Raw genomic sequence first — 27,979 nt, forward strand, 5'->3', positions numbered from 1 at the left:
TGGTTGTTTTAATCAATCCTTCAAATCACTAACACCACATGCAGCCCTGAAGATATTTTAAGAGCAACGTGTGCTAATCCTTGCTAGATTTTCTACCGAGCAAAAGGCCGAAAATACCCACAATCCAATTTATCTCCCTCTGAATCTTATGGCTTAGCTGAATATCGGATCCATCTTTTCAGGAAGCATTTTTGGCACCTGAAGCGGGCTCATGGGGGTTCTCGAAGTACTGTTGATACTTCGGTTGTCCGTTGGTCTATTTCAGGATCTCGCAATCCAATGTGCCAAAGGAGGAGTGCCTGGCCTTTTCGCCCTGTGCTTAAAACAACACTCGGTGAGCTGCCTTGTCTGACAGAACTGTGGGAGCGAGAGACCACCAAGCATCTTTTAGCTACTTGTGTTGAGCTCAAATTTAGCAGAACAAGTTTAGGCCAAGACTCAAAACTTCAAAGTGCAGCTTGCGTTTCATGACATGTCTTTGCTTCTCTTGAAACCCAACACCGCCATTCCTCTGTTTATAATTAAGCAGAGCAAATTAGCCAGTGTCGTGTTGGACAGGGAGGACTCTTCCCATTAGCTTCTGCAAAACCATGAAAGTAGAACATACCTGTCAAGCCTTCTGTTTTTCCGGGGATTCTCCCATATTTTATAATTCTATCCCGCTAACATCCTGTAAAGGTATTTTCCCATATTTCTCCTGTATTTTCAATCCTCCTATGAAGGGTGGTAATAAACACTAAAGGATCAATCCTCCCTATATGTAAACCATACTGCCGAACCACTAGGGGACGCCCCTTGCTCCTAAATGTGAATCTGTTCTGTGCTTTCATTTTATTTAGGCATGAAAACACTTTGAAGTAAATATAAAAACAGCATGATTCCCTTCTTTTCCATTACAGGCACCATTGCCCCTCCTATGCAATCCTCAAGTCAATCAATGTAGCGATGCGACACGCTCCATAGTGATAAACAGACGCCATTTTTCAAACAGATTCTGTCCATGGAATTTAAAGGAGCGAAAGTGGACACTCTGGGTTTTGGGTGCAAGTTTGAACAGAAATATACAGATAATAATAATAAGAAGAAGAAAAAGAAGAAGAAGAAGAAGAAGAACAACAACAACAACAATAACGTCTAAACATGTCGATCTTGGTGGGTTTTCTTTTAAACACAACTAATTTGATCTTTAAATGAGCATAAAAAAGTTGGCAATCGAAATCTTTCATTATAGATCTATGCATTTTTAAAGTGACGACATCTGTCATTTATTGTAAAACAAACGAAAAATCTAAATGAGAGATTCATTCGCTGCTCTTTAATCAGAATGTTTAAGTTATACAGTGAAGAAAAGGTTAATGAGATTTGATAACTTGATTCAATTTCTTTATAATAGCTTTTAATTTGAATAGGCTAAACTGTTTGCTAATAATAATAATAATAATAATAATAATAATAATAATAATAATAATAATAATAATAATAATAATAATAATAATAATAACAACAACAACAACAACAACAACAACATAACATATTACTGACTGTTTCAACTGGGCTGGGCGATTAATAAAAAAAGTAAACAAAAATCTAAATTTGGAACCTATAAAATCTATCAAATTTTTCAAGTTACATTTTTTTCTATTACTTTCCCTACCACGTGTGGAGTCACGTGACCCCACTTTGTTAAGGCTGATTTATACTTCTGCGGCCTCTTTGCAGCCAAATCTGATCTCGTCAAGTACGACGATGGACCCATTCTTGAGCCTTACTTTGCACTAGATTGATGCGCCAGAGATGCTGTGAGACTGCATATTTTCCATTACATACAGGATATGCAAGAGTTATTTGGTTTAGAAGAGATACTGCTTATTTTCTACTTTTCATATGAAAAACATTGAAAATAATACATTTTGTTTCCAAAAGTGCAAGTCATTTCACTTTTTAAAAGAAAAGTTGGTTAAAGCAATGTGTGTTTTTTAAATTTCAGCTGTTCAACCTTGATGTTCAATAAATGATCATAGATAGCAGATGTGTAGTGCATGTTTCCTTCAATTATTTTAAAATCAAGTAATGCACCCTTCATTCAGAAATCTCTCACTTGTAATATGTGAGCATATGTACTGTACAAACCTGTCAGTGAACTATGAGGGAAATAATAAATAAATAAATAAATAAATAAATAAAATACTCATTCATTAATCGTAATCGTGTTAAAATGTTCAATTAATCGAGATTTAAATTTTAAGCCAAATCGCCCAGCCCTACAATGAAACATCTCCAGATGAACATATTTAGTAATTTGGGGAATTTTAATGTTGTTTGGGGCAAAGGGAGACTAATTTCACATCCCAAGTTGACAGGTATGAAGTAGAATCTCCGACACCTTTGAATTCATAATCAAAAAGCACTAACCTTCTGAAATCCAAAACTTTGAGAAACGTTTCTAAAAATCTTTGTGTAAAATATAAAAGCCTTCCAAATAAAGTGACCTTTTATTTCTTAAACATCGATTTACCCAAAAGTGACCAATATGTTTCTCTTTGTAGCTGTCATGCAGAACTTTTAATAAATATGTAGAGCAAAAACAAATGTGACGTGTGAGGCGGCAGTGATTAAATGTCATTTCCCCTTACTTGATCACTTCCTTAAAAAAGTTTCTGTGTGATCTTACTGTTAAAACACACATTAGAATACAAGAAAAAAAACTGTGTTATACTGTAAGTATATTGAGAAGTCCTGTGAAAAAAACGTTCAATGCTTCATCAAGCGAGCCACCTGCAACTGTTAAACATGAAGAAACCACATGTGCAGGTTTAACCACACACACACGCAGCTAATGCACACAAATATAGCACATGCACAAGCCACAGCTGTGGGCTTCAAATAGAGCAAAACATTGCAGCATCTGTTGGCTTTACAGCTTATGACATAAAATATAGAGTTACTGTACAGTTAAACCTCAAGTACTGTTTTAATAGCTAACAAGCTAGCATGGATAATATTTTCACTAAGAAAAATTGTTGATCCTCCTAATTGTGTGTCTACTTTTTAAACAATTAACTTAGAATAGGTAAAAGCAACGAAAAGTTCTGAATACTCCTTTCCAGGTAAGTAGTAAAGTGTTATAGGTGGAGAACATTCAATTGGCAGGTGTGTATCTCCATGTGTGTTATATAACCAGTCAAATAAGTCACAACTATAGCAGGATACTGACATTACTATTGATGCACTGCAACGAGTAATCTACAAGGCCTGAATAATTTGTTGTGGTGAACTGTTCCGGTCCGCCATGTTGATCTGAAATTGCTGTGGTGTCTTTGGTCAGACATCCTGCTGACATGTGTGCTTCTGATGCCTTAAGCAAATCTAATTAAATAAGGTCAGCACCAAAACAAAGAAAAACAATTACCTTGCATGCCCTCCCTATGACCAAAGACCAGAATAAGCTGATGCAGGAAGAATGTAAGAGCAACAAGGACTTTTAGCAGTTTCCATTAACTACGCAGAGGTCAGGATGGTTGACTAATCATCCAAAAACAAAATTTGACTATGTAATTTAACACGCAACTTCTAAAACAGAGTTTCCGCATGCTAATGCCCAAGGAATACATCTGTTTTTAAATAAGCAAGACATGCAAAGGCACACATTTTGTCATCAGATGAGCATGAGCATAATGTCTGTTCAGTTTTTGTACACACAGCTCACACAATCACTTGGAATTGTGTTTTTGCACTTGATATCTTGAGTTTGTTCAGAAGGTGGACTGGGCTGTTGGTTTATTGATGAAATAAGAATAACAACAAACTACTGAAGACAACACAAAAAAGACCCTCCAAAAAACAGAATCCCATATTTATGAGTGAAAACATTAAGACATACCCACAACTGTAAAAAATAAATAAATAAATAAATAAATGACAATTTTTAGTCGCTCTTAACTTTATAATTAAACAAATGTAATTGTGTGCAAATGCCTTCTTACGCGTTCAGCTGTGCTCAAAAATGTATTTTAATAAGTAAATGTAGGTTGCGTCCGAAATGGCATACTATTTACTATATGACATACTATAAAGTACGCTAAAAACAGTATGCGAGCAAAGTAATATGTCTAAATTCAAAGAATTTGAAAAACAGTATGTAAGAAGTCCACGGATGACCTACTACTTTGGGCAAGATTCGCTGAGTGTGCATCTGATGCACGTTATGCTATCCCATGATGCCCCAGTGAGAGAATTTATGAATGGGAGAGAAGTGACGCAACTGGGATGGGTAGGTCACGTGATCATAACAAAATGGCGGATGCAGTACGTCAAAATTCCATTCATAGTACTCACATTCATACTGCATAGAATGTACTTTTCGAACGGTCGAGTAGTACATTTAAATTCAAATGCAGTACCTACTGAATAGTAGGTCATTTCAGATGCAGCCCTACTCTGTACTCAAAACAAACCAGCTAATGAATAAACAATGCAATACTTACATATAACGGGGCTTGCTGTGGATTCAGTTTCATGGCACTGGCCACTGTGGAAAGAAAACAGTGAGAGAATTAGCATTTCTAAAAACAAAACATGCAGGATGTTTCAAGATATCGTTCACTCCCTATATCCACAAACAAACTAGGCTCTAAACATTAGGCCACACAAAGCAGATCCACCGGGGCTTTTAACAGACCAAACTGCAACCCTAATAACTAATAGGAGCACATTAGCTTGCCTACATTCCTAATGGTCCCCCCTTCCGGGTCTTTCCATAAAAATTTAACTGCAGCTAATGAATAACTGGAAATCCATTACTTGCATCTGTTTTCAGGACACAACGATAGGAATACCTTGGGGTGTCACTACATTCACTAAATCACATAAGTGGATTTTTAATGCATGCAAACTAAAGCAATATGTTTTTTCTTTTAGAGTTTGTGCCTTTATTGAAACAGGACAGTGTAGAATGATAAGTAGCGAACTGGTGGAGAGAGAAGGAAAGGTCCTTGAATTGGGACCGTGTTGGAAGGGTACGCTACGGTACGGTATGCTTTTATGGCCGTTTCCACTGTCAAAATGTACTAAAAGCGAACCGTACCGTATCACTTTTTGGGTACCCTTTTCGAAAGAGCACCTAGCACAACAATAGGGTACCAATAAGTGGAGCAAGATGCACAGCTGAACACTATTTGTTTACAGAGATACATCACGAGTATCACAAGCAGGAGAATGAAACAAAGGAAGCGCCATTTTTAAATGCACAGCCAAGACATTACACCTTAATAATATATACACAGAATAACGAGTCATGGTCGACCAGAGCTTAAACAAACCTTGTCGTCTTGATGAACAGCCACAAAGCCAAAAAGGATGAGCAGAATCTACCCTGTGCTCTGTTGTTGTTTACTCTAGAGAGCTATATTTGAGACAATGAATGTCTTAAGCTGATAATAACAATGTGAGAGTGATTATTGAAGTGCTTCTGACTTCCGATCCTTTCAGAAACTGTCAAATGTGAGAACGATGTGCGAAAAAGCAAAGAAGCCCGAAATAACAAAGGAGCAAATTATTTTTTTCAACAACCTACAACATAAACAAACTGTCATGTTTGACTATTATCATCACCTTTTGGACTATTATGAACTCAGATACCATTGCAGTGGAAATGCAAGCCTGAAAAAGGTGACCGGTACCAACCCATACCGTACCATACCACTCAGTGGAAAAGGGCCGTAAGAGTTTTCTCCTCCAACAACAAGAAAATTGTTGCACTATATTGCACATTATTGTGCAATTGTGTGAAATGTGGAAAAGAGTTTAGTTATCTAGCTGACTAACACATACAAGCATTTATTTTAAATTGCAAGAATGACTAGTGATTAGAAGTATCAGCTGGAATGGACTGCAAATGACTGAAATGTACTGTACAGCATGGGTGCTCAATCCTGTTCCTGGAGATCTACATTCCTGCAGAGTTCAGCTTTCCACCCTGATCAAGCACACCTTAACCAAAAAATTAGGACCTGAACAGCACTTGATTACAGTCAGGTGTGTTTGATATGGATTGGAGCTGAAATCTCCAGGAAGGTAGACCTCCAGGAATAGGGTTGGTCCCCCCTGCTGTACAGGACGTCAGGATTTCCCATAAAGGACAGCAGAGAGAAGAATTTGTGTCAATCCTCTCTATTTTTTCCTCTTACTCTACAAAAGGAGACTCTAATGCCAGCACATATGCCACTAGGTGGAATCTTGTGGCTGCCCGCAAAGCACGTTGCCCACCTGCAAACTGCAAGAGGGTGTAACGATTCACCCAGGCATGAAACACAAAACCACAGTCCTTAACCCACAACACACGACAAACTCAACCACCATCACTCAGAGCTTCAGACAACACCCAAATCTCAGCTGATTAAAAAAAAACACATTAGCAAACAATAAAACACAAATCATTTCTATTAAATGTGACAGCTAGGAGCAGCCCCATACTCGAAGGCTGGGAAACAAGTGACATTGGAGTGTTAGCACCACCCCCGCCTTCTGTTCCAAAGATGATAAACCGCCCCCCAGCTATTGTTCAGTTATCTATCCCGGGTGAAGCATTAGCCTTTAGGAGGTCCTTGTGGTTATCTGAGGCCCCACTCATAACCTGAACACACAGGAACAACACACACACACTCGCATACACAGACTTTTATTAGCACACACATTACCCAAAACACCTAGGACAAACATCCATTTCAAATCCAAGTGAACTTTCTTGCTGCCATCAAAACTTGAACAGCAGTAAATTTCAAGTACTGCTGGTAGTGTTTAGGTACTAGTGTGTGGTTAACATGTGCAAATGCGACAAAGTAATGCCATAAGCATAAACAAATTCAGACATACAAAGTAAAACACATAGCAACACTTCATATGCATTGAATTTCATATTGAATCCAATCCTCCTATTTTGTCCACATATGTATTACATTTTACTGAGCTCCTTAACATGAATTCTGGGACACTGTTGAATGAATTATAAATGTGATGTTGTTTAAAACTGAACTTAAAATGTGGTGTGCTAGAACAATCTAAGCTGCCTACCTTGCGGAACGCCCTTCATGTCAGAAAAGTGATTATAATGCCTTTAAATCGCTGTCTCGGTTAGCTTGGTAGGTTTGAAACAACACCGAATTTCAGTTCTCTTTAAAAAAGCAGAAATTTCACTCAAACCTACCAATAAAATAAGAGTAGGCTACTGTTTTCAGGAAGTGTTAAAGATTACAACATATGAATTGTGTTGTCATCCATCTTTCACTGATAAGGCAATCTCAGAATGTCCTGACAATCTCGGCATAAATGCACATCTACCCATCTGTAATAGTGGACAAAGTCAAAGGAAGTTGATAATCAATAAGCAGTTTCTTCTAATCATAGCCAAGATTATATAGTAATTAGCTTGCCAATTACCCAAGATTTGATTGAAGTACCATCTACTATTTGTGTGCTTTTTTCTTTCCGTTTTGCACTTGGAGAAAAGCAACATGCCAACACCTGGTATAAACCAAGAATTAATAGGTCTTCTGCACTTTACAACAGCTAAAGGCAAGTAAGTGTTAAAGTCATCATGCATTATGCAGCCAGCAGACAGTGAGGCAGCTCACTAGGTTTTGGAGATTAGGTGTTATAAACTGGACAACTGACTAATCTCCCCAATTCTGTTAATACACTGCCGGGCTACTTAACTTGAACCCCTCTATGGCTCCCGTGCCAGTGGAATTCCCAGAATACCTCTCCCCTCCCTAGTCTGCAGGAAGAGATCAGACATCCCACCTGCTGCTTTTTCCACTCATGCTGATTCACCAAGTACCCCTGCCCCAAATCCATCCCCAACCCGTTTAGCCAGCTGATCCACTTCCAAATCTCAGCTAATCAGCAAGATTTGTGGTGGCTAGAGAGAGGTGACGACCCATTGTAAGACAGGCAGGGGGGCACTGTGTTTGCTGTTAAACTGGCTAAATGTCAACCAGAAAGTTCAGAGAACATGGCGAGCTGCTACAAAGATTGACATGAAGTGGTCAGGCATGCATAAAACCCAAACTCAGCTTTGATACGAGGTCTCCTGGATGGACCTACAGAGCCAGCACAGTGCAGAGTCAGCAAGCCAGTGGTTACCCTCAACAGATTCATGTCTAGAGGCTAGAAAGAGGGCTATAGTTTGTGTGCTTTGGCCTGCGTTCTGGCACCACTGAAACTCAAGCGCTACATTTGGGAACCCATAAACCCCCACAAAAAGCCCCACTGTCCTACACATGTGAGACAGACGGCAACAGACAGGAAGCAGGGATCTAAAACAAGGACAACATATTGACAGCAATTCAGGGGTAGGCGGTAGGGTGGGGACAGTGCTGGACATTATGAGAGGGGTCATCGCCTCTTTCTTCAGACAAGTTCCCTTGTTCTTTAAGAGGAATAAAAGGGCTACTGTCGAAGCTCAATGGGAAGGGGTACAGGGATAATCAGCTGGTTCTAATTTTAACCACTGATTTCATCCTCTTGAGCTGAGCCCACACATTATCTAACACAATAGACACACAAGACAAAACAATACACATATAAAAATAAATACATGAACAAATCACCCTAAATTGTTCATTGTTCAAACCACAACTGCCTTTCAATAAGATATACAAAGCGGTCAAATTAAAGCTAAATCAGCTGTATGAGAATACCTGTACCTTAATCGAAAACAGTTTTCAAGGTATACTGCGATTTGGAAAAGTCAAGGTTTTAAAACCCCCAAATTTTCTGCTATACTGTCCCTAAGGTATGTGTAAGATTTTTTTATTTACGTTTTTTATTTGTTTTTTTGTTTGTTTGTTTGTTTGTTTGTTTGTTTGTTTGTTTGTTTTTTTAGGACAACAGTGTCTCCAGCAGAAAAGCCATTTTACATAGTAAAGAAATCTGTGTTTTTGAAAAAAAACAAAGACAGCAGAAGTCAATAAAACTTTTGAAATATTCGGCCTGACATGGTTTACTGTTGCAAAATATTTTCCATATTTTTCTAAATAAAATATATTGTGTTCAAAGGGAGAAAAAGTTGTTGTTTTTTTTACCTTTTTTACATTTAAAATAATATATTTTACAGAAGTAAAATAAAAGTAAAATATTTTGACAGAAAAAACAGAGGAGAAAGAGAAAGTGTGGGATCCAGACAGAGCAGATTTGAGGTCTTGATATTGTGGTCCGAAGACCTCTTAAGACCACATAAACATGGCCTTGGTATGAGCTTGCTTCTTGGCTTAGGGTCCCAACAAAACCATAGTCAACTGGCTCCCAGCCACTGTGCATTTTTTCCAGATAAATCCTGCACTAAATTAATTATGTTCTCAAAAAAAAAAATAATAATAATAATAATAATAAAAATAAATAAATAAAACATTCTGGGTTTAGGACCCACAGCACTTGTCTGAAAAATTGGGGTTTAAAGTAAATCCAACATTAAAAGTACTAATTAAACTCCAACATAATGGCCTTGTCCAAAGTCCTATATATGAAGATACACAATGGCTCCTAAACCATTTGTTGGTACCAGAGTGGTGCCAAAGTCCTATATATGAAGATACACAATGGCTCCTAAACCATTTGTTGGTACCAGAGTGGTGGTACACATCGGCAACTCTTCTGGTTCATATCTCACACAGCAAAAGCACAAACAGTTCTAGCTATCCAAGCTGTATTTTTGTAAACATCATAATTACATATTGTATTTTTGGATTAGAGTGCTCCTAGAGGAGTTGAGGAACTGCAGTGCAACAGTACACTACAAAAGTGCATAACACTACAATTTTCTGTAGAAAATGTTGATGCGCAAATTATGTACATTTGAGTGGGAATGTTGAGGGGGATGCACGAGGTTGATTAGCGTAGAGACCACAGTCATTCTAGTCTGGAATCACAGTATTTGTTTTATGAGCGGTGGTGAAAATGTGGTTTTGTCGTTTAAGAAGGACATGGGGGAAACGAGAGCATTCCCAAACAAAGGGTCAGAGAGTTCAAACCAAGAGAGGGGGCAATGCTCTGAGTCACTGCTTTGACTGCATGGTGGGGGATGAGAACAGGTCCATGTGATTATAGAAAAAGGCCTGATCAAACAAACCAAGGGCAACAATAACATGTTGAATTTGAATAATTGAAGCATCACACGCATGATGTCCAACTAATTTAGAGCAAATGGCAAAGAATTGTGGTGAAGCAACATCTCCTATTCTAACAAATCCACGAGGCACTGAAATAAAATGTAGAGCCAGTGGAAAGCTTATTACAATACTCAGTTTACAGAACTCTCTAACACAACATTCCTTATCGGCAAACGTAAACTTTTAAACCGGCTTTACTTTCCTCTAGATTGTCCTTGTGTGCTCCAAGGGACATGAGAAATTAAATTTCCTCTGTCAGGCCCCAGCAGGAGCCAAGTTGGCCTCACCCAGCAGCCAGGCGCAGACACCTGTTTGTTTAGTCTGAGTCAACACGGCCCAAATCTCTCAGAATCCTGTGTCCCCTTCACCTCAGAGCTACAGGCTTTCAAAAGTCCAAATAAAACACAGCACTTAGCAACAGAATTCAATCAATATTAGTGAATATAACAGCTTTACACACAAGGTATGAAATGACATGCACTGTTTTTCATCGCTTCTCTATGAATCCTAAATTCTTAACTAAATATTATCAAGAGTGGCGGAGGAAAGCAATACTACTTGTACACATTCACTTCCTGAATGATTCGGTCACACAAGAAACAAGGAAATGGTATTGAGACAGACACAACCAAAGGTCCTTCCTGGTCTACCAGTGCTATGATAAGCACAGACGTTGTCTGGAAGCAAGTGAGAGGATTCAATAGGATTACACGATAAGGCGATTTAGTCAATGTCTCATTCATCAAGTCTGGTTAAACGTCAACGCCTATAGTGTGCAACCTAAGACAAATATGGGGTTGTTTCTATTCCTCTAGAAACTAAAGCCGCCACTGCAACTCAATGGCAATTGTTCAGAATAGCATACAATACTACAATTTTTCAAGAAGTAATAGCAGGTGTGTTGAGTCCTGCTCCTGAAAAGCCAACTTCCTGCCAAGTTTGCTCAAACACACCAAACTGGAATGGTGTGTTCAAAATAACACACTTCTCTTCTACATAGTATGTGAAAAAAGTATTTGAATGCCTGGATGACCTACTTCTTCCAGAGAAATTCTAAAGTGTGCATCCAATGGACGCTTCAATATCCCAAGAGGTGATGCAACTGACACAGGCTGGTCATGTGATAATGACAACTAGGGTTGGGCGATGTCAACCAATTTGGCATCTACATACGATGTCTAATGTGAAACATTGTAATGGACGATGACATCTTTGTCGTAGGCAGCGGTGAATTAATTATTTATGACAAATTAATTAATTCATAACGAATCATCTACATGGTCTTTGTTTTACCCATAACCAAATCATAAATAAATAAAAGGAACACACAAATTACCACCTGTCAATCACTTTATCCGCAGGAAAATAGGCAGAGTGATCGGTGTTGTTATAATGGCATTAATAAACTTAGTTTGTAAAAAAGGTGCACAACCAACAGTATCTGAGGTTTTCGCTAAAATTACTAAATACAAGCGTGAAAGTGAAAGATTGAAGCAATGTACTGACGCTGAGACACATTACCTAATTTATTCGTAAGACAGAAGAGTCATTAGTTAGAGACGAGATGAATTAAATATCACGTTTACCAAATGAAGTGAAAGCGATCCAAGACGTATTAGTGTAAATGGAGCCGTGTGTATTTTTCACGAGCGGGTTGATGTTGCGATGGGGGCGGGGCAGAGGATCACGATGCCGGATTAGCATCGTGATGTCTATTGGCCATAGGTGATGGATGATGGCATTGTTCATTGACCCAACCCTAATGACAACATGACAGATGTAGTAGGTCTGACTTCCATTAATACTATTTCTGAAATCCAGAAGCACATTCAAATTTAAATGCAGTACCTAAACAAAAAGTTTGTGATATCCACTAGTAGTAGTGACCCTAAACACCCTGATTTACTGCTTCAGGTATGTTTACTTAATTCTGAGGCTTAACTCTGTCGGAAGGAAGCTGGACTGGAAACCCTTTCTATATGACAATCATAAAGCATGTCCACATATTATGGAAAAAAAAATGGCCATGAAGGTCATCAGGTCACTGAACTCACCGCTGTTTACTGAGTATAACCTCAGATACAGGGACACTGGAGCGTTTCAAAGTCACGTCGATCAGCTGGTTTGTCTATAAGCTGACATACGAGCAATCCGCTGAGGAATCACGACTTTAAAATGCTAAAGTGTCCCTGTATCTGTGGTTACACACAGTAAACAGCGGTAAATTCAATGAACCGAAGAACTTTACGGCCAATCACGGTCATTTCTGTTGAGCACGTGAACACAATGGCAAATCAGCGCCATTTAAGAACGTGCTCCACAGCGCTTAAATGTTCGCAGGAAATGGACGTATCGGTTGGTATCAAATTTTAGTATCGTGACAACCCTAGAAGGCATACTTCATTTGTCAAAACAAAATGTAGAATACAACATGCACACACACGAAAAAACTGCTGTATCCTACAATGCCATGCCTTCAACTTTACCCTTCATTTTTGATGGGAAATGCCAGATTTTACCTGTACAGAGTTTAACTGTAAATAGGAGATCCAATTGAAAAAAGCATGCCACTGGTAAAAATATATACAGCATATTTCATATAGTTTCAAAAAAGTTTGTCCACATATAACATATAATACTCGGTATGTAGTAAGCCTAGTGCTTCATTCCAAACATAGCCAAGGGTTTTAATTTAAATGGCTACAATAGGCACTGAGAACTTCCAGTTTAAATGCGCATGCCAGAGTCATGCCGGAGGAATGCATGAACAATTCGTACAAGAGGGCCTTGCGTTAATTTGCGGTGGCCTGCTGAAATGGCAGCACCGTCACTCTCTGGAGGATGCCAGAGTTGTACTGCATGTGTGTAGAGAGGTTGAGAGGGTCCTCTTGCCCTGGTGACATGAACAGGATGTAGCATGTGTTGCTCTCCCAGCGGAACATCCCCTTGGGAAATTTTCATGGCCTTTGTAGTGCAAACAAGTCAAGCTTTTCTCCATTCAAAGAGAAAGAGACAACCCACAGAATACAACAAAAAAAAGAACATTTGAAACTAACCATATGACCTATGAATTTAAAAGACGGGGTTTATGTAATTTTTAACCTTTGCCTTCTCTAATAAGATCTTCACCCCAGAGGCATCATGAAAAAGCACCAGAATGTTTTTCTAATAAAGAGCCCCTATGGCACAAATGTGTTGCCATAGTGAAGCCTTGTATCTGCCATTACAAATACTTGTGGCAGTGAGGCTAAAGTAACTCTAACCCCTATTTAAGTGGATATTTAGTCTTTGCAAAAGCATACACAGCAACACAGTGAACAGACAGACATAAGAGAGCAACTGCTGCAGGATTTGATGCTGCAGTTCAGCATTCTCATGGAAGTCAGTTTTACATTCACAAAATAAACCTTTAAATAGACATACATGACATACAGAGCACAACTCAACTTCTAAATACACATAAAAGTCCCGTTGCAATGTAATGCATTGGGGAGAAAATTCAAGTATTAGAGGGCACCTATTTTACCCCTTTTTCAAGATTTAAGAGAAGTCTTTTGGTGTCTCCAGAAAGTGTCTATAAAGTTTCAGCTCAAACACATCAGATTATTTATTATACCTTTCAGAATGTTGGAATTTTCTGCTCTGGACACCTTGTAGCTGTTTTTGTTGCCGTGTCTTTAATGCTAGTTCTCCCCGCCCACTGTTCCCACGTACCAGTCAGAGTGTGCCTCAATCACAGGTGTCAGATAAACAGCACAGTGACAGACATGAAGGAAGCAGATCTCACTTAACGTTTGTGAGAAATACTACAGTAAGAACTTAGGTTAGGTTAGGTTACTTTATTTATACCCGAAGGTAGATTTGGTTTGCAGTCAAGAGTCCTCATCTCACAACAGTGCCACACAAAGGAACTCACACAGTAACAACAACAGATAACCATTCAGACATAAACATAAACGTAAAAACACTTATAAAGTATAAATGAATAATCACTACAGGTATCCACCCCCCACCCCCACCCCCAAATAAATGTTTAAAACTATCTAAAAGATACAGGTCACCAAAATACCTCTATTTTAGTCTATGAACTTTACCAATGAATATTATTTGATGTATTTGTTGTGGAGTTATGTCCACAAACTGGGACAGAAGCATCTTTTGTAATAGTACTGACATGTGGCTGTGGTGACGAAGAAGGTAAAATCCCTGTAATTCATTACAAACATGTACTGTTTTAAACTGTTTTAAACTTGAAAAACTCCTTCCTGATCACAATTGATGATTATTGATGATCACAGAGAGCTGAACAGATCTTTTAATCCCAGTTGCTTTGCGCACATTCTGTCTTGTTGATATGATTAAACACGTTACTACGGAGACATGTTAATTCGCAGCTTGCAATCAATTCAGTGGGCAGGGAAACCGCATTCCTATGTCTCGTTGAGGTGGGCCTCAAAATGGGAGGGAGTTGGATACTATTTTAACATCAGGAGATTTAAAAAAAAAAAAAAGACTTAATGTGCTTCTATCACTCCAATATGACTGTGGACAAACTATACCTACACAAAGTTCTGTCCAAACAGCTTCCAAAGATGTCATGCACCACAGTGTAATTTAAGTCATGTTCTTTATGTGCCCTATGTTACAGAATTACTAGATTAATTATTTTACAATTATGTCTAAAGTGTTGCAGGTAAATATAGACCCATCCCCTGATATAGTCATTTTTGGGGTTCCAAAGATTTGGACCCAATTTAATTCTAAACAACTTGACATTTTGGCCTTTACCTCATTATTAGCTAGGCGTCGTATTCAACTTCACTGGAAATCAAATAAGCCTCAAACTACATCCCAATGGCTTGTGGATACCATGCATTTTTTATAGTTGGAAAAGGTTTGATGCTATGGGGAAAACTAATTTCTTTAAAAAGTGGCAATGTTTTATAACTTACTTTAACTCTCTTAACATCTTGCCTTCCATTTAATAGATGCACTCTCCTTCCTTTTTAGTTTATGTCGTACTAATTTAATTTAGTTTGTTTTTCACTATTATCTTATACTGTGTAATTGTAAAAATTTACTTTCAATATTGACAATGTGTCTGAACATTTGACTGTGATTGTTGAATGTCTGCATTCAGTGTGTTGTAATTTTACGTATTTATTACTCGACTTATTACTCGATTTTTCTTTTCTCCTTATTATCAACATTATTATTTTTCAGTTTTTATTATTATATTATATTATTATTTTCTTTCTCTTCTCTTTCGAAAAAAAAAAAAACAACAACAACATCAAAAATAATGATATGTAACTACTTGTACTGAAATAGTGTTTGTTTTTCCAAATGAAAAATTTGAACATATACTAGGGCTGGGTGGTATTTCGAGTTCTGGGGATTTATCGATATGATACGTGATGCAGGATTATCCAATATCTTTCATATCGATATGGTTTGAGGCCACACGTGCGCATTCTGCGCGAAACAGACCACTCCAAGGTAGCACGCGAGCTCCACTTACACAAATGCGTACTAGCGCAAATGAACGATTCACTCCCTGAGTCATACAAAAGATTAGTTAAAAATGAAGGAATCGTTCAAGAATGACCCATCACTACACATGACAGAGGAGCATACAGTGCCAGTGTTTATCAGAAACCTTTTATCGATCATTTCTCCTCAGCTGACATCAAGAACAAACATAGAAGCCTTGTCAATTTGACAAGCAGCACTTGAATATGTTCAAAAGAATTAAAAACGCTAAAATGGGAGGAATTTATACCGCATTTTGAAGTGAAACCACCTCATATTCACTGATTATAAGTTCAGTATTTATTACGCGATGGTCTCTTCTTTACATTTACATAACACATTTAGCTATACACATATACATATATATATATTTATATATCGTATACTGTCATTCCTCCTAAAACACAGGGATATGATTTTTTTGCCCATATCACCCAGCCCTAAAGATATAGTACAAATTGTAAAATAGTGCATCCTAGAATTACAGCAGACAGTTGTCGTACAGCTGAAGTCTCCATGCCAACGGACAAACAAAACCAGCTCAGGCATATCAGTGAGTGAGAGCGAGACAGGCCGCCAGCTAACACCACACTTCTGTGTAACCAGAGAACAAGACGTTCCCAAGAATTAGCGAAACACTGGCTAGTCTGAAGGGAAAATATTATGGTTTCCAGCAAAGATTTCTAACAAACACAATTGCTGACAACGGGAGATAAGAGCAGAGTGAATACAAAATAGAAGCATTTGAAAATGACAACGTATTTAAGATCCTGTCAGAGGTTATGCATGGCCTCTCAGGTTTAGTTCAAACAAAAGATCAGCGCTTTTGGCTTGAGTGCATGCGTGTGTGGACTGAATCAGGGGGAGGAGGATTTCATGGAGTTTGAAGTTTAACCGGTAGATTGTTTTACGCCCCCCCTGCACGGGTCAGTGCAAGAGCGCCCGACCTCCCACTAAACACAAAGCCACTCCAAAGAGGCGAGATGGAGATCCGGCAGTTAAAATGGTTAGAGTGTGTTCATGTTGGGAAGAAAGTCCATTTTCTGTTAGGGCTGCTGCAGGATTTAGAATAAATACTTTGGAAAAGTTGTTGTGCTGTGGTGCAAGTTTAAAAATTCAACAGCCGCGTTTCCACTATCGCGCCTAAAGCGAGCGAGCCAGGGTGAGTCAAGGCCAGTTGCATTTCCACTGTCACTTCTAGGGCCTGATCGGGCCAAAGCGGGGCTTTCTCGGGTCCAGCGGCCGGCCTTTTTAGGCCCGCCGAATGCCTTGGGCCAAAGAGGGCCAGCTGGGGCTTCGGGGCGGAGTGAAAGGAGAGGCAGACTTTGCCCAAGTCTGGTATAGATGGCTTGCAATTATTACACAATGTTTCCGATCGCACAGGAGTACATTCGCCAAACAAATAAATAAATAAGGGAAAGAAAACGTATAGCCTTATAGGCTGGGGTCTTTTTGCTTATGATCGCCCTTATCTTTCCATTTTAAATGCAAGGCTGTTGCATAAGATGATAAAGTTTTAATTTATAAGTGACTTTCTTTCCTGTGTCCTCCTTGATGTTTCATTAACACGTGCTAATCTTCAAACCATATTAAAGTCACAGCAGCCAGTAAAGGTTGTCGAGAATTTCTGTCAAGTTTAAAAGGTGTGTTTGTGCGTGATACGTGCGCGTTTAGAAGCCTGTATGTGAACGTGAGACTGGGCGAAAGAGTGCTCCCTTCACAGCTCTGTTGATGCTGCGAGTGGCTTTTTTCTTTGGAGATATAAAATACAAAATATTAATACAACAAAGACATAAAATTTCACAATTTACATGTCCACTTTTGTAGACTCAAAACTATGGTGTCATATCTCGATAAAATTACTAAAGCTTAGGCTCTATATTGAAATAACTTAAAGAATTACAAATATCGGATATAATACAATCACATTAAATAAATAAACCAATATTAAACAAACAAAAAGCAAGCTATAACAATTTAGGTCAAACCGTTTTAAAGCCATTTTAAACTTTCATTTTACAAAGGCCTATCTGAAAAGCTGCCGAGCGCAATGAAATATAGGCTATGTTTTATTACATTCTCTTATGTGTTGAAATACTTAACACTTTCCTTTACTTAAAGATCACTGAATAATATGCAACATCCTTAAATAAAAGGGAATTACCTATGAAGTGTCACATAGCCTAGGGAAAAATTTATATATTTTAGGTCTCTCCGGAGTATTTGGGCTGAAAGTTTGACGGTGTCTATCAAAGCGAGAATGTTATAAAATACATTTCATTCCGAGTTATTACAGGAGAATTTCTGTGGTTTTTATTATAAATGAATATAATGAATGAAAAAACACAGGCCTGTGCGTTTAGACATATAATGTAATGCTGTACTGTAACGTGTCATTTGTTTGTTTCGGTTGTCTTCATTTTAATGGTTTGGTGATGATGATGCGATGGTGTGCTCTATCTGCCTGATTCTCGCTGAAGTGGGCGGGTTGTGTGACGTTTGATTTTGGGGACGTTCTGGGGGCGGGGTTTGTGTGACACGCTGTGAGCTACTAACCTGACAGAGGAAATGCGACATGATTTCGGCCTCACTGCTCTACCTCCCGGTCGATTAGCCCAGCCCGGCCCGATAAAAGCCCTGGCTCACACTGGCCCGACAGTGGAAATGCGGCTAATGTGTACTACTACTTTCTTCTCCATCTCTGCAGAGCTTTTAATGTACGCTAAACCACACATGACTGGACAGGGTAATCTGGACAACCATCTGCAAACTGTGCATGGATCTCTGTTGACACTTGTTGACAAAAAAAAAGCATTATAAGTGCAGTGTGTAGACTGTCTGGGTGTATAGATGACTGAAACATATGAGCTTAAAGGAATGTTTGTGCAATAGTTTTCATCTTTTTTTGCACATTTATTTATACAAGAACAGTATTTTGCAGCCCAAAAAACTTTTTCTATTCTATTCCTATATGCTTGTATTCAGTTTTATTACATTTCATGCATCATTCACTCCCCTACAGAACCATCCCAATCAGTCTAAAATTAATAAATCATTCCCAAATAGAGCTATTCAAGTCATCTGGTGACATTTTATAGATATTGTAATATATAAATCGCAGAAATACAAAATATCACAATGTCATATTTTTAAGCATTTCCAGCATGATGGATGTGACATTTGCAGTAAAAACAACATAGAAATGCAGTTACTTAAAAAGTATATATTAACATTATATTGAAACATCGGTTTATATTTTCCAGAAGAACTAACTACAGAGTAGAGAGATCAGAAAAAATATCAATCTGTAAACATATTTTGTACTTTAAATGAGGAAAATAAACATGCGTTATGGATGTGACCAAAAAAGTCTGCGAGTTTACTGTATGTATACAACAAGCTTTGTACAAATTCTGTGAATTAAACTGCACAACCCAAAAGAAATAATGCTAATCAAAAGGAGAAGGGTTGGCTCTCTATAAAACAAAAATGATTGGTTTTATTTTTTTAAAGATTTTTGCATTTATGAGGAAAAAGCTTCGTTATTGAAGTGACAGAGGTGAAAATTGACCCTTCGCTAAGCCCCACCCTCCTTAGTTACTGTTGATACGCCTGTCAAGCTTTCGTGCCTGGCACATCTATTACAATATGTATGAGCCAGTGTCAGACATTCCCAGGGACATAATTAGTCATTTTTGGCAAACAGGTGAGATATCTGAGAAAGCCAGACAAAAAAGACTGAAGTATTCAATTCAATTAATCTTTATTTGTATAGAGCTTTTACATGTAGATTGTGTCAAATCGGCCACCTCATACACTGAGCATTCAACAGCCTAGTTCACGCACAGCAAAAGAGGTGAAATTTAAAAGTAATCTTATAATAACTAATTAAACCATGATTTCTTTTTTTTTTTGCCAAAAAGCTTGATAGATTAATTGTTGTGCAATGAAATATAGCGTTACTAACCGACGAGGAAACACTCATGGACAGTGCTTCTACATAATTCATTCATAGAAAGAACAGCCAGAATGGGAAATTGATGAATTTGTGCTGAATATTAGCATCATTGACCCATAACAATGTACAGTAGCTATAACTGTCAATATGTTTGTGTGCTTGTTATACTGTTTTTATTCTAGTTTGCAGTTAAGTGGATAAAATAAATAAATTTAAATGCAAAGTATAAATACCAGAAATGAACAAATAGATGTTCCCTACCAGCCAAATATTAATCAGACACCAAATATAAAAGCAGACGCTAACCCGCTATAACACTGTCACTAATGTTTAAATCTCTAAAAGACGGGTAAAAACATCAGTGAATTGTAGCTCGGACATGGACATGAAGGTTATAAATTACTGAAAAACAGCTGCGGGTGAAGTATTTTGATTGCAAGTGCTCAGATTGTGATCACATCTCGGTTTTGTTCTGTTGATATGTAATTTCAAATATTCATAGCTTAAAACAGATGGAAATATCATTGCTATTAGTATGACTACAATGGTGAGGGCTTAAACGGAGCAGTGCTCAAAATATCAAGCAAAAAAAAAAAAGAAAAGAAAAAGACAGCTGGGAAACATAACCTGCTTTGTATTTTTGTAGGAAACAGTTTAGATCTTTTCACGGTAAGAGGTGTGCGAGTTATTGCCGTCCAAACCTGAATGTGTCAGGAATATCGAAAACGAAACCAACTTAACGCCGCTCTTTTGGTGCCGCCACACAGCTTGATCCACGCTGGCATTTCTCCCCTTGGGTTTTAGGATTTGGAAAGGGAAAAAAAAAGTCCACCACCCTGTTCAAACTTTTAGGATACCAGGTATCAGATTTGCACAATCCATATGCACAATGCTTTGGCTTATTTCTCTCGCTCGAAAGCTTGACAGACCTCCTGCGCGTAGCTACGGTTGCTGAGCCACCATTAGTGTGTAAAGATTCTCGGGTACGGCTTAGCGAAGGGTCAATTGCCACTTGTGTGACTTTGGTAAATCAAATATAATAGTTTGAAAACACTGACAGCGACATTTGAGTATTTTTAAAAGTACTGTAAAATACTTGCTTAGACAAAAAACTTAGAAACTGTTTCCATATTTTGGTGAAAACCAATTTTAATGGCAAGGTTGACATTTGCATGGAATTGCTTTTTCCCAATATTATGCAGCCCTAAAATGTACACATGTGAACATCCTAAATCAAATCAAAAACCTAGTTTTTCAAAAGTAGGCCAAACTCTTGTGTGCATTAAGTATTTCTTTTAAAGAGTCTTCATATCAAAATAAAACATTTAAGGAAATCAATCAGATGTGATAAGACTTCCTAAGAAAACAATGCAAAAGATTTTCCCGGTTACAGCTTAAAGCAAAAGTCGAACTTTTCCATTTCCTGTAGTAGAGGTTAGACTGGGTGACTGTTTAACCATCATCCATCTTTAACAGTGAAAGCCAAACTCAGGCTTAGGGCATGCTTCCACCTCTCCAAGGGCAGATCTCATTAGCTTGATATATAGCGACAACCTCTTTCGCATTCAACCATCTCTGCTAGCAACCGAATTTTTGATGTCGTCCATTCCAACCCAGGATTTAACTTAGCAGCCTTATCAAGAAGTTACTTAGGAGACAGAAAAGGGCATTTCTTAACTCTACAGTTTTCATTAACATGAATGATTGAGATGAGAAGTAAACAACCAAGACAAATCACTTGAATCACAGTTGAGTTGACACCAAAAGGTGCCCTTGTATGATGGAGAAAGGGCTTTTGTGTAGAAACTACCAGCCAATTACAAGCCAACAATGCTTTTTACCAAGTCCACGAGGTGGAGCGTTTAGAGATGGGGCTTAGTATGCCATTGTTAGTAAACATGCCCTGTCTGAGAGCACAATAACGCCACACCAGCACCACCCAAAATCTCGCAGGGTCAATGAACTTCAATAATACACAAGCCTCGACATGCAACAGAAATCACACTATCATTACTCATAATGAACCTCAGATTGTACCATAATTTAAATGAAATACAGGCTGACGAAAACACTGAATTGCGTGAGTTTAAAATGTTCCGCAACTCTTGATGGCACATGCCCAGTGGAAGAGATGGGTCCATGCTGCATGTTTGTATGCAATCTGGCAACTTTTGAGGACAGAGCTGCAAACAATTATATCGAACTACCGCAGCATTCTTGTCTGGTGTTTGTGGCTTTTAAAGAGAGCATTCCACTGCTTCCTGCTAGCTTCTCACTAGTGTCTGCATTAAGAGAAAAGTGTTCCCTATATAGACATGTACACACTGTCAAGATCCTGAGGGAGGGCAAATGTGACATCTGCTTTTCATGATTATGCGCTTTTCAATTATTAAAGCTTTCAAGACATATAAAAGGTTGCAAAAGCACCATAAAAGTTTCATCAACTAGTCCGTGTGAGTCATAAGCTATAATTCAAGCTTTCCTAAGCCTAAACAGAACAATATTATCTATCATTATTTAGTGATAATCATCACCCATCCAAGTTTTGTTGCATTAGGAAACACAGAAGAAATATAATATGCGAACTTAATAAATCTAATCATTTGTATATTTCAGTGAAAAAAATCAATCATTCTAACTCGAGAACATTTTATTATTATTTTGCATACTTTTCAAATTTCTGACTGCATTTGCATGGTAGAGCCAGCAAAGTCTTTTAAAAATGAATCTACAAATAAGTCTACCCCACCCAGTCTGAGCTGGGACTGAACCGGCGATTCTCTGTATGGGAGTTGGTTGCTCTAACAAGGAGGCTAAAGACCATGGCCTCTAGCATCTGTCGCTAGAGCACCATTGGAGGTCAGTGGAGTGAGGTTTACCTGCATAGCACTTCGCTAGCTGGCCTCTGTTACATTCACCCCGCTAAACCTCACTCCTATGCCAGACAAGTCCCCACGTGTAACCCACCAATCCTACTGCACCCAACCAATGCGGAGCTGGGATCAAACTGGCAATTCTTTGTATCGGAGTAGGTTGCTCTAACAAGGAGGCTAAAGACCATGGCCTCTAGCATCTGTCACTAGAGCACCTTTAGAGGTCAGATGAGTGAGGTTTACCTGCATAGCACTTCGCTAGCTGGCCTCTGTTACATAAGGTTGAAACTAATTATTTTGATAAACGATTAGTCAAACTTATTAATTGTATTATTCTTGATCATGAAAGTGAAAAATGAAAGTCATGACATGTGCCAAGTATATTGTACTCCGATTTAACTCATAAAAGTGCACACACCCCTGGAGCAGTCATTCATGTGGCTCACAGGGAGCAATTGGGACAAATTCTGTGTCTTGTTCGTGCGACTTACCTCAGCCATGATGTAGAGGGTGGTGAGTGCACTGATTATTCACTACAAACACCTACAACGCTTGCCTGTCAGTCAGGGGCCATAGTCTTTAGATTCCTTGTTAGAGCAATCAACTCCCATCCATTGGTGCCGTGACCTAGTTGGGAGTAAGGTTCAGGGGGTGAGTGTAACAGAGGTCAGGTAGTGAAGTGCTGTGCAAGTAAGCCTCACTCCTTTAAAATCTAAAGGTGCTCTAGCGTCACACGTTAAAAGGCCATGGTCTTTAGCATCCTTGTTAGAGCAACCGACTCCCATGTGGAATGTTGCTGATTCGATCCCAGCTCTGAGCAGGTTGGGTGGTGTAGGACCGGCAGGGTTACATTGGTGCCGTGACCCAGATGGGTGTGAGGTTTAGGGGGTGAGTGTAACAGAGGCCAGTTGGTGAATTGCTGTGCAGGTAAACCTCACTTCTCTGACCTCTAAAGTTGCTCTAGCGACAGATGCTAGAGGCCATGGTCTTCAGCCTCCTTGTTAGAGCAACCGACTCCCATACAAAGAATCGCCGGTTCAATCCCATCTCAGACTCGGTGGGGTAGACTTATTTGAAGATTCATTTTTAAGTGACAGACGCTAGGAGCCATGGTCTTTAGCCTCCTTGTTAGAGCAACCGACTCCCATGCAGGGGAGAAAAAAATAAATAAATAAATAAATAAAAATCGATGATTCGATTCCATCTGAGCGGGTTGGGTGATGTAGGACTGGCAGGGTTACAATCGATAATTCAGCTTTTGTAATTAAATTAAAATACTGAGTAAGATGTTTTGTGACTAAATATTGTATTGCACCTAGGATGAGAGAATTGCATTTATTATTGCATTTCCATTAAAGCTGGCTGATTAATCGAAATTTAACTGGAAGCACGATTTACTACACTATAAAACAATGTTTTGTTGCCTTAGATTTTTTTGTTAAATCCAATAAATATTTGATTTTAACTTAATCAAACTGGCAAAAGATATTAAATTAAACTTCCTATAACTTAAAAATGAGTTGAAACCTGATTATTGAAACCTTTATTGATTAAATAATACTGATTAAATAAAGCAGCATAAAAGTATTTGTTGTTGACTTTTTGTCAGTTTTTTTACAGGTTTACTAGAACTGGTTCTACTGACAAAATGTGCATTAAAATCACCTAGGATGTATTGCTCAGCCCTAATTTCTGCTAGGTCTAACACTATCAAAAGTTAATTACAAATAGTTAAGCACTCAACCACAGACTTATGTGTCAGTAGCTATATTTATTGTTAATAAAATCATCTAATTATGTCAGTTCTACCTACAATTATATCTGCAAATATACCTGCATTACACAAAGGATGAGTAAACAATTTGGAGTATTCCACATATGTTAGAAGTATAATGGTAGGCTGAAAGATTTTGTACAATATATAGGTAGCAATTAATTCATGATTAAAATTGGTTTTAAATTGAACTTCAGGGCTCAACCAGATAGTTCAAGGCCACAGAGAGCTCCATATGATAAACCTCTGTGTGGAATGTGATCCACAGAAGATTCCGGACGGGCTGTTAAAATGCAAAACTAAGCTATGCCTTCCGCTTCCGTGCCATACCCAAAGGAAACAAAGTGAAGAGGTCTGCTTTATCAATCTAACCTGACTGAAGCATTGATTCAGTGACCTAATCATTGCTTTGCCATTCTGCCCTAAAAATGGATCCAGAGATTCATTCCAAACATCTTGCTAAAGAAACCTGGATAAACACGCATTTTTCCTCATTCATTCTCGAAGAGGCATCTGAATTCCAAAGGACTGTGGGTCATATAAAGTTTAGTGACATCAGTGTAATATTGACACAGTAATGTCATCCTAAGCAAAGTCCACCAATATCAATATTTGTCTGGTTATTATAAAGAGGTGCATTACCAAACATAGTCTGCATTTTTATGATGTTCAAGTGAACTGTTTCTCAAACACCATAACAATGGTTTCTGCAATCTACTCACTGTAGGCTTTGCTCTTGGAAAATCCAGTCCAGGATAGTAAAAGCCAATATTTGCGATAATGACAATTTTATTTATATAGCACAATTTTAACTTTCATTGATCAACGTGCATTCCAACAAATAAACAAAGACAACAACAAACATGTTAAGAATAACATCACACCTATCATTCAATAGCCTTTCAGAAATAAAAGGCTTTAATCTAGACTTAAAGACGATGATGGACAGTGCTTGTCTTGTTGTTATTACTGTTAAGTATTACAGTAACTACAGCAAAAACAAGGTGACATTTACACAAACTGTATATTTAGAGCAGTGGCTTAAAGAAGCCCTTCATGTTTTTGGAAATGGGCTTATTTTACAACTAACCTGAAGATAACAGTTAAGTTTTACCATTTTTAATCCATCCAATTCATTCAATTTTCTGGTTTAGGGGGAGCACTATTAGCTTAGCATAAACCATTGAATTAGGAACCGAGTTAGGGTTGTCACGATACTGGAATTTGGTCGATACTGAAGTTAAAAACGTCCATTTCCCGCTGACATTTGATCGCTACTGAGCACGTTCTTAAACATCACTGATTTGCCATTGTGTTCATGTGCTCAACAGAAATGACTGAGATTGGCCGTGAAGATCATCAGTTCACCAAACTCACTGCTGTTTACCGAGTGTAACCACAGATACAGGGACACTGGAGTGTTACCAAGTCACATCGATCAGCTGGTTTGTCTATAAGCTGACATACGAGTAGGGATGTGTATCGTTAAGGTTTTAACGGTATTACTACTTTTATCTATACCACTTATTGGTTCGGTACTTTAACGGTTCTCTTCTCAGTAGGGCCAGACGGAATCTGCGGGCATTTCCTGCTATTTCTGCACAGAATTTTGTTAAAAATCTGCGGATTTATGTGGAATGATTTTCGGAGTATCATAACTAAAACCTTAATATATGAAATTAAAAATAATACCTTTTTAACTTTTATTTAATGTTTACAACGCAAATCCAATTAGATCCACTTTATTTGGTAAACAAAGCAAGTCTTCTATACAGTATATCTACTAAAAGACAGAAAATATTACTTTACAAACTGTATTGTAAATATATTTTATTAACATTTTCATATTGGTCAATAATATTACAGAAATTGATTTAAAAACGGAATAAATATGAATTTACACACATTTACACAAGTAAATAAACAGAATCAATGATGGGCTAAAAATCTGCGGAATCTGCGTGTGCAGATTCCGTGTGGGCCTACTTATTGGTAATTTAAAACAAAAAAAAAAACAAATTGAACAGAATTAACATCAATTGTATCATTAAGTTTTTAATATAAAAGAAATTAAAACCAATAATTGGAAACAAATTAATTAATTGTTTGCAGTAAAAAAAAAATGTACAATAGTTTGAAGGAAAATTACTCCGTTTTTAACCATTCCTCTGGAAAAAAATCGACATGTTTGACTTTTGTGGCAGAAGTCAGGACCTTTCCTGGTTTATTGTGCTCTCTTCAGTGGAAAATACCCACTTTGAGTTGCAAAATGCAGTTAAATGCAGTTATATTTTTCATTCACATAAAGGAGTTAACTGTGTTTTTCGGAGTTAACTGTTTTTCGGAGTTAACTGTGTTTTTAATACAGTTTTGGAGCATCATGCATTGTTAAAATAAGCAGTTTTTTTTTTTATAATTTCTCAATAAGCATAGTTTATTATGAAACTATATTTGTAGATACAGCTGATGTAAAAGCATTTTTAATGTTTAAGATTTCTTTAGGCTACTGCAGAAAAAAAACATACTGTTTTCATTGTAACTGAATGTGTGTGTTTATTAAACTATTAATATTATACTAATTTAGGTGATTGACTGCTGGTATAACGATGTGGATGATAATGCTACCGTTAGTATCAGGGCAGTCAAAAACTTTTCATTTGTCTTTCTGCAGTTAATGCACTTTTGAAAGATACTTTCACTTAGCCAGACTTTAGCCAGCATTTGTTGCAATTAGCATTGTTGCTGTCCACTCGGGAAATACAATCCGTTTGGTTCACTCCACAAGCTTACGAGCTGTGTGTGAACAATTAAAAATAAATAAATTCAATGATTTATGCTAAGCTAAGATCAAATTGGTCCCACCATACATGGAAATCAACAGAATGGACTCAAAGATTGTAAAACTCAACTGTTTAACAATTTAAAAATTGTAAAATTAGCCTATTTTGAAAAAAAAAAGTGGAGAGATGCTTTAAATTCTCTTTCAGATTTGGAAATCAGGGGTGACACGGTGGCTCAATTGTTAGCACTGTCACCTCACAGCAAGAAGGTTGCTGGTTCGACTCCCGGCTGGGTCAGTTGGCATTTGTGTGTGGAGTTTGCATGTTCTCCTCATGTTGGCGTGGGTTTCCTCCCAGTGCTCCGGTTTCCCCCACAGTCCAAAGACATGCGCTATAGGTGAATTGAATAAACTAAAATGGCCATAGTGCATGTGTGTGAATGAGTGTGTATGGATGTTTCCCAGTACTGGGTTGAAGCTGGAAGGGTATCTGCTGTATAAAACATATGCTTAATGACTTGGCAGTTCATTCTGCTATGGTGACCCCTGATGAATAAAGGGACTAAATGAAGGAAAAATGAATGAATGAGATTTGGAAATCAAAACAATGATATAATTCGTAGTGTGAATATGATCCAGACTGAAAGGTTGCATAAATTTACAGCAAAGGCTGACTGATCAAAGGACATTCGAATGCATATTTGGGCTTCCCAGAAGGAAGTGGCCTGCTGCACCGAGAGTCAAGAGGACCATAAAACAAGCCTCATTAAAAGGCAATTTTCAACACATATTCGGCAAGATAAAGAAGATACAATCTTCCAAGATCCAAACCCACACCCAAAGACTAAATATAGCCATTTTACGGTAAGAGTTCTCCAAACGCATGAGGCTAAGCACATT

The 27,979-nt window shown here is 38.0% G+C and overlaps 1 protein-coding gene across 1 annotated transcript in view; it reads right to left on the reverse strand.

Moving 5' to 3' along the window:
* Positions 1-27,979, reverse strand: part of LOC130219045 (A-kinase anchor protein 13-like) — a 99,393-nt gene that overhangs the window by 59,179 nt on the left and 12,235 nt on the right. Inside the window, exon 2 of the mRNA XM_056451315.1 lies at positions 4,485-4,528. Coding sequence (XP_056307290.1) covers positions 4,485-4,517 — 33 coding nt within the window. The 5' untranslated portion in view covers positions 4,518-4,528. The remainder of the gene's footprint in view (positions 1-4,484; positions 4,529-27,979) is intronic.

This window comes from Danio aesculapii, chromosome 25 (genome assembly GCF_903798145.1).
Source record: "Danio aesculapii chromosome 25, fDanAes4.1, whole genome shotgun sequence".
Classification (NCBI taxonomy): domain Eukaryota; kingdom Metazoa; phylum Chordata; class Actinopteri; order Cypriniformes; family Danionidae; genus Danio; species Danio aesculapii.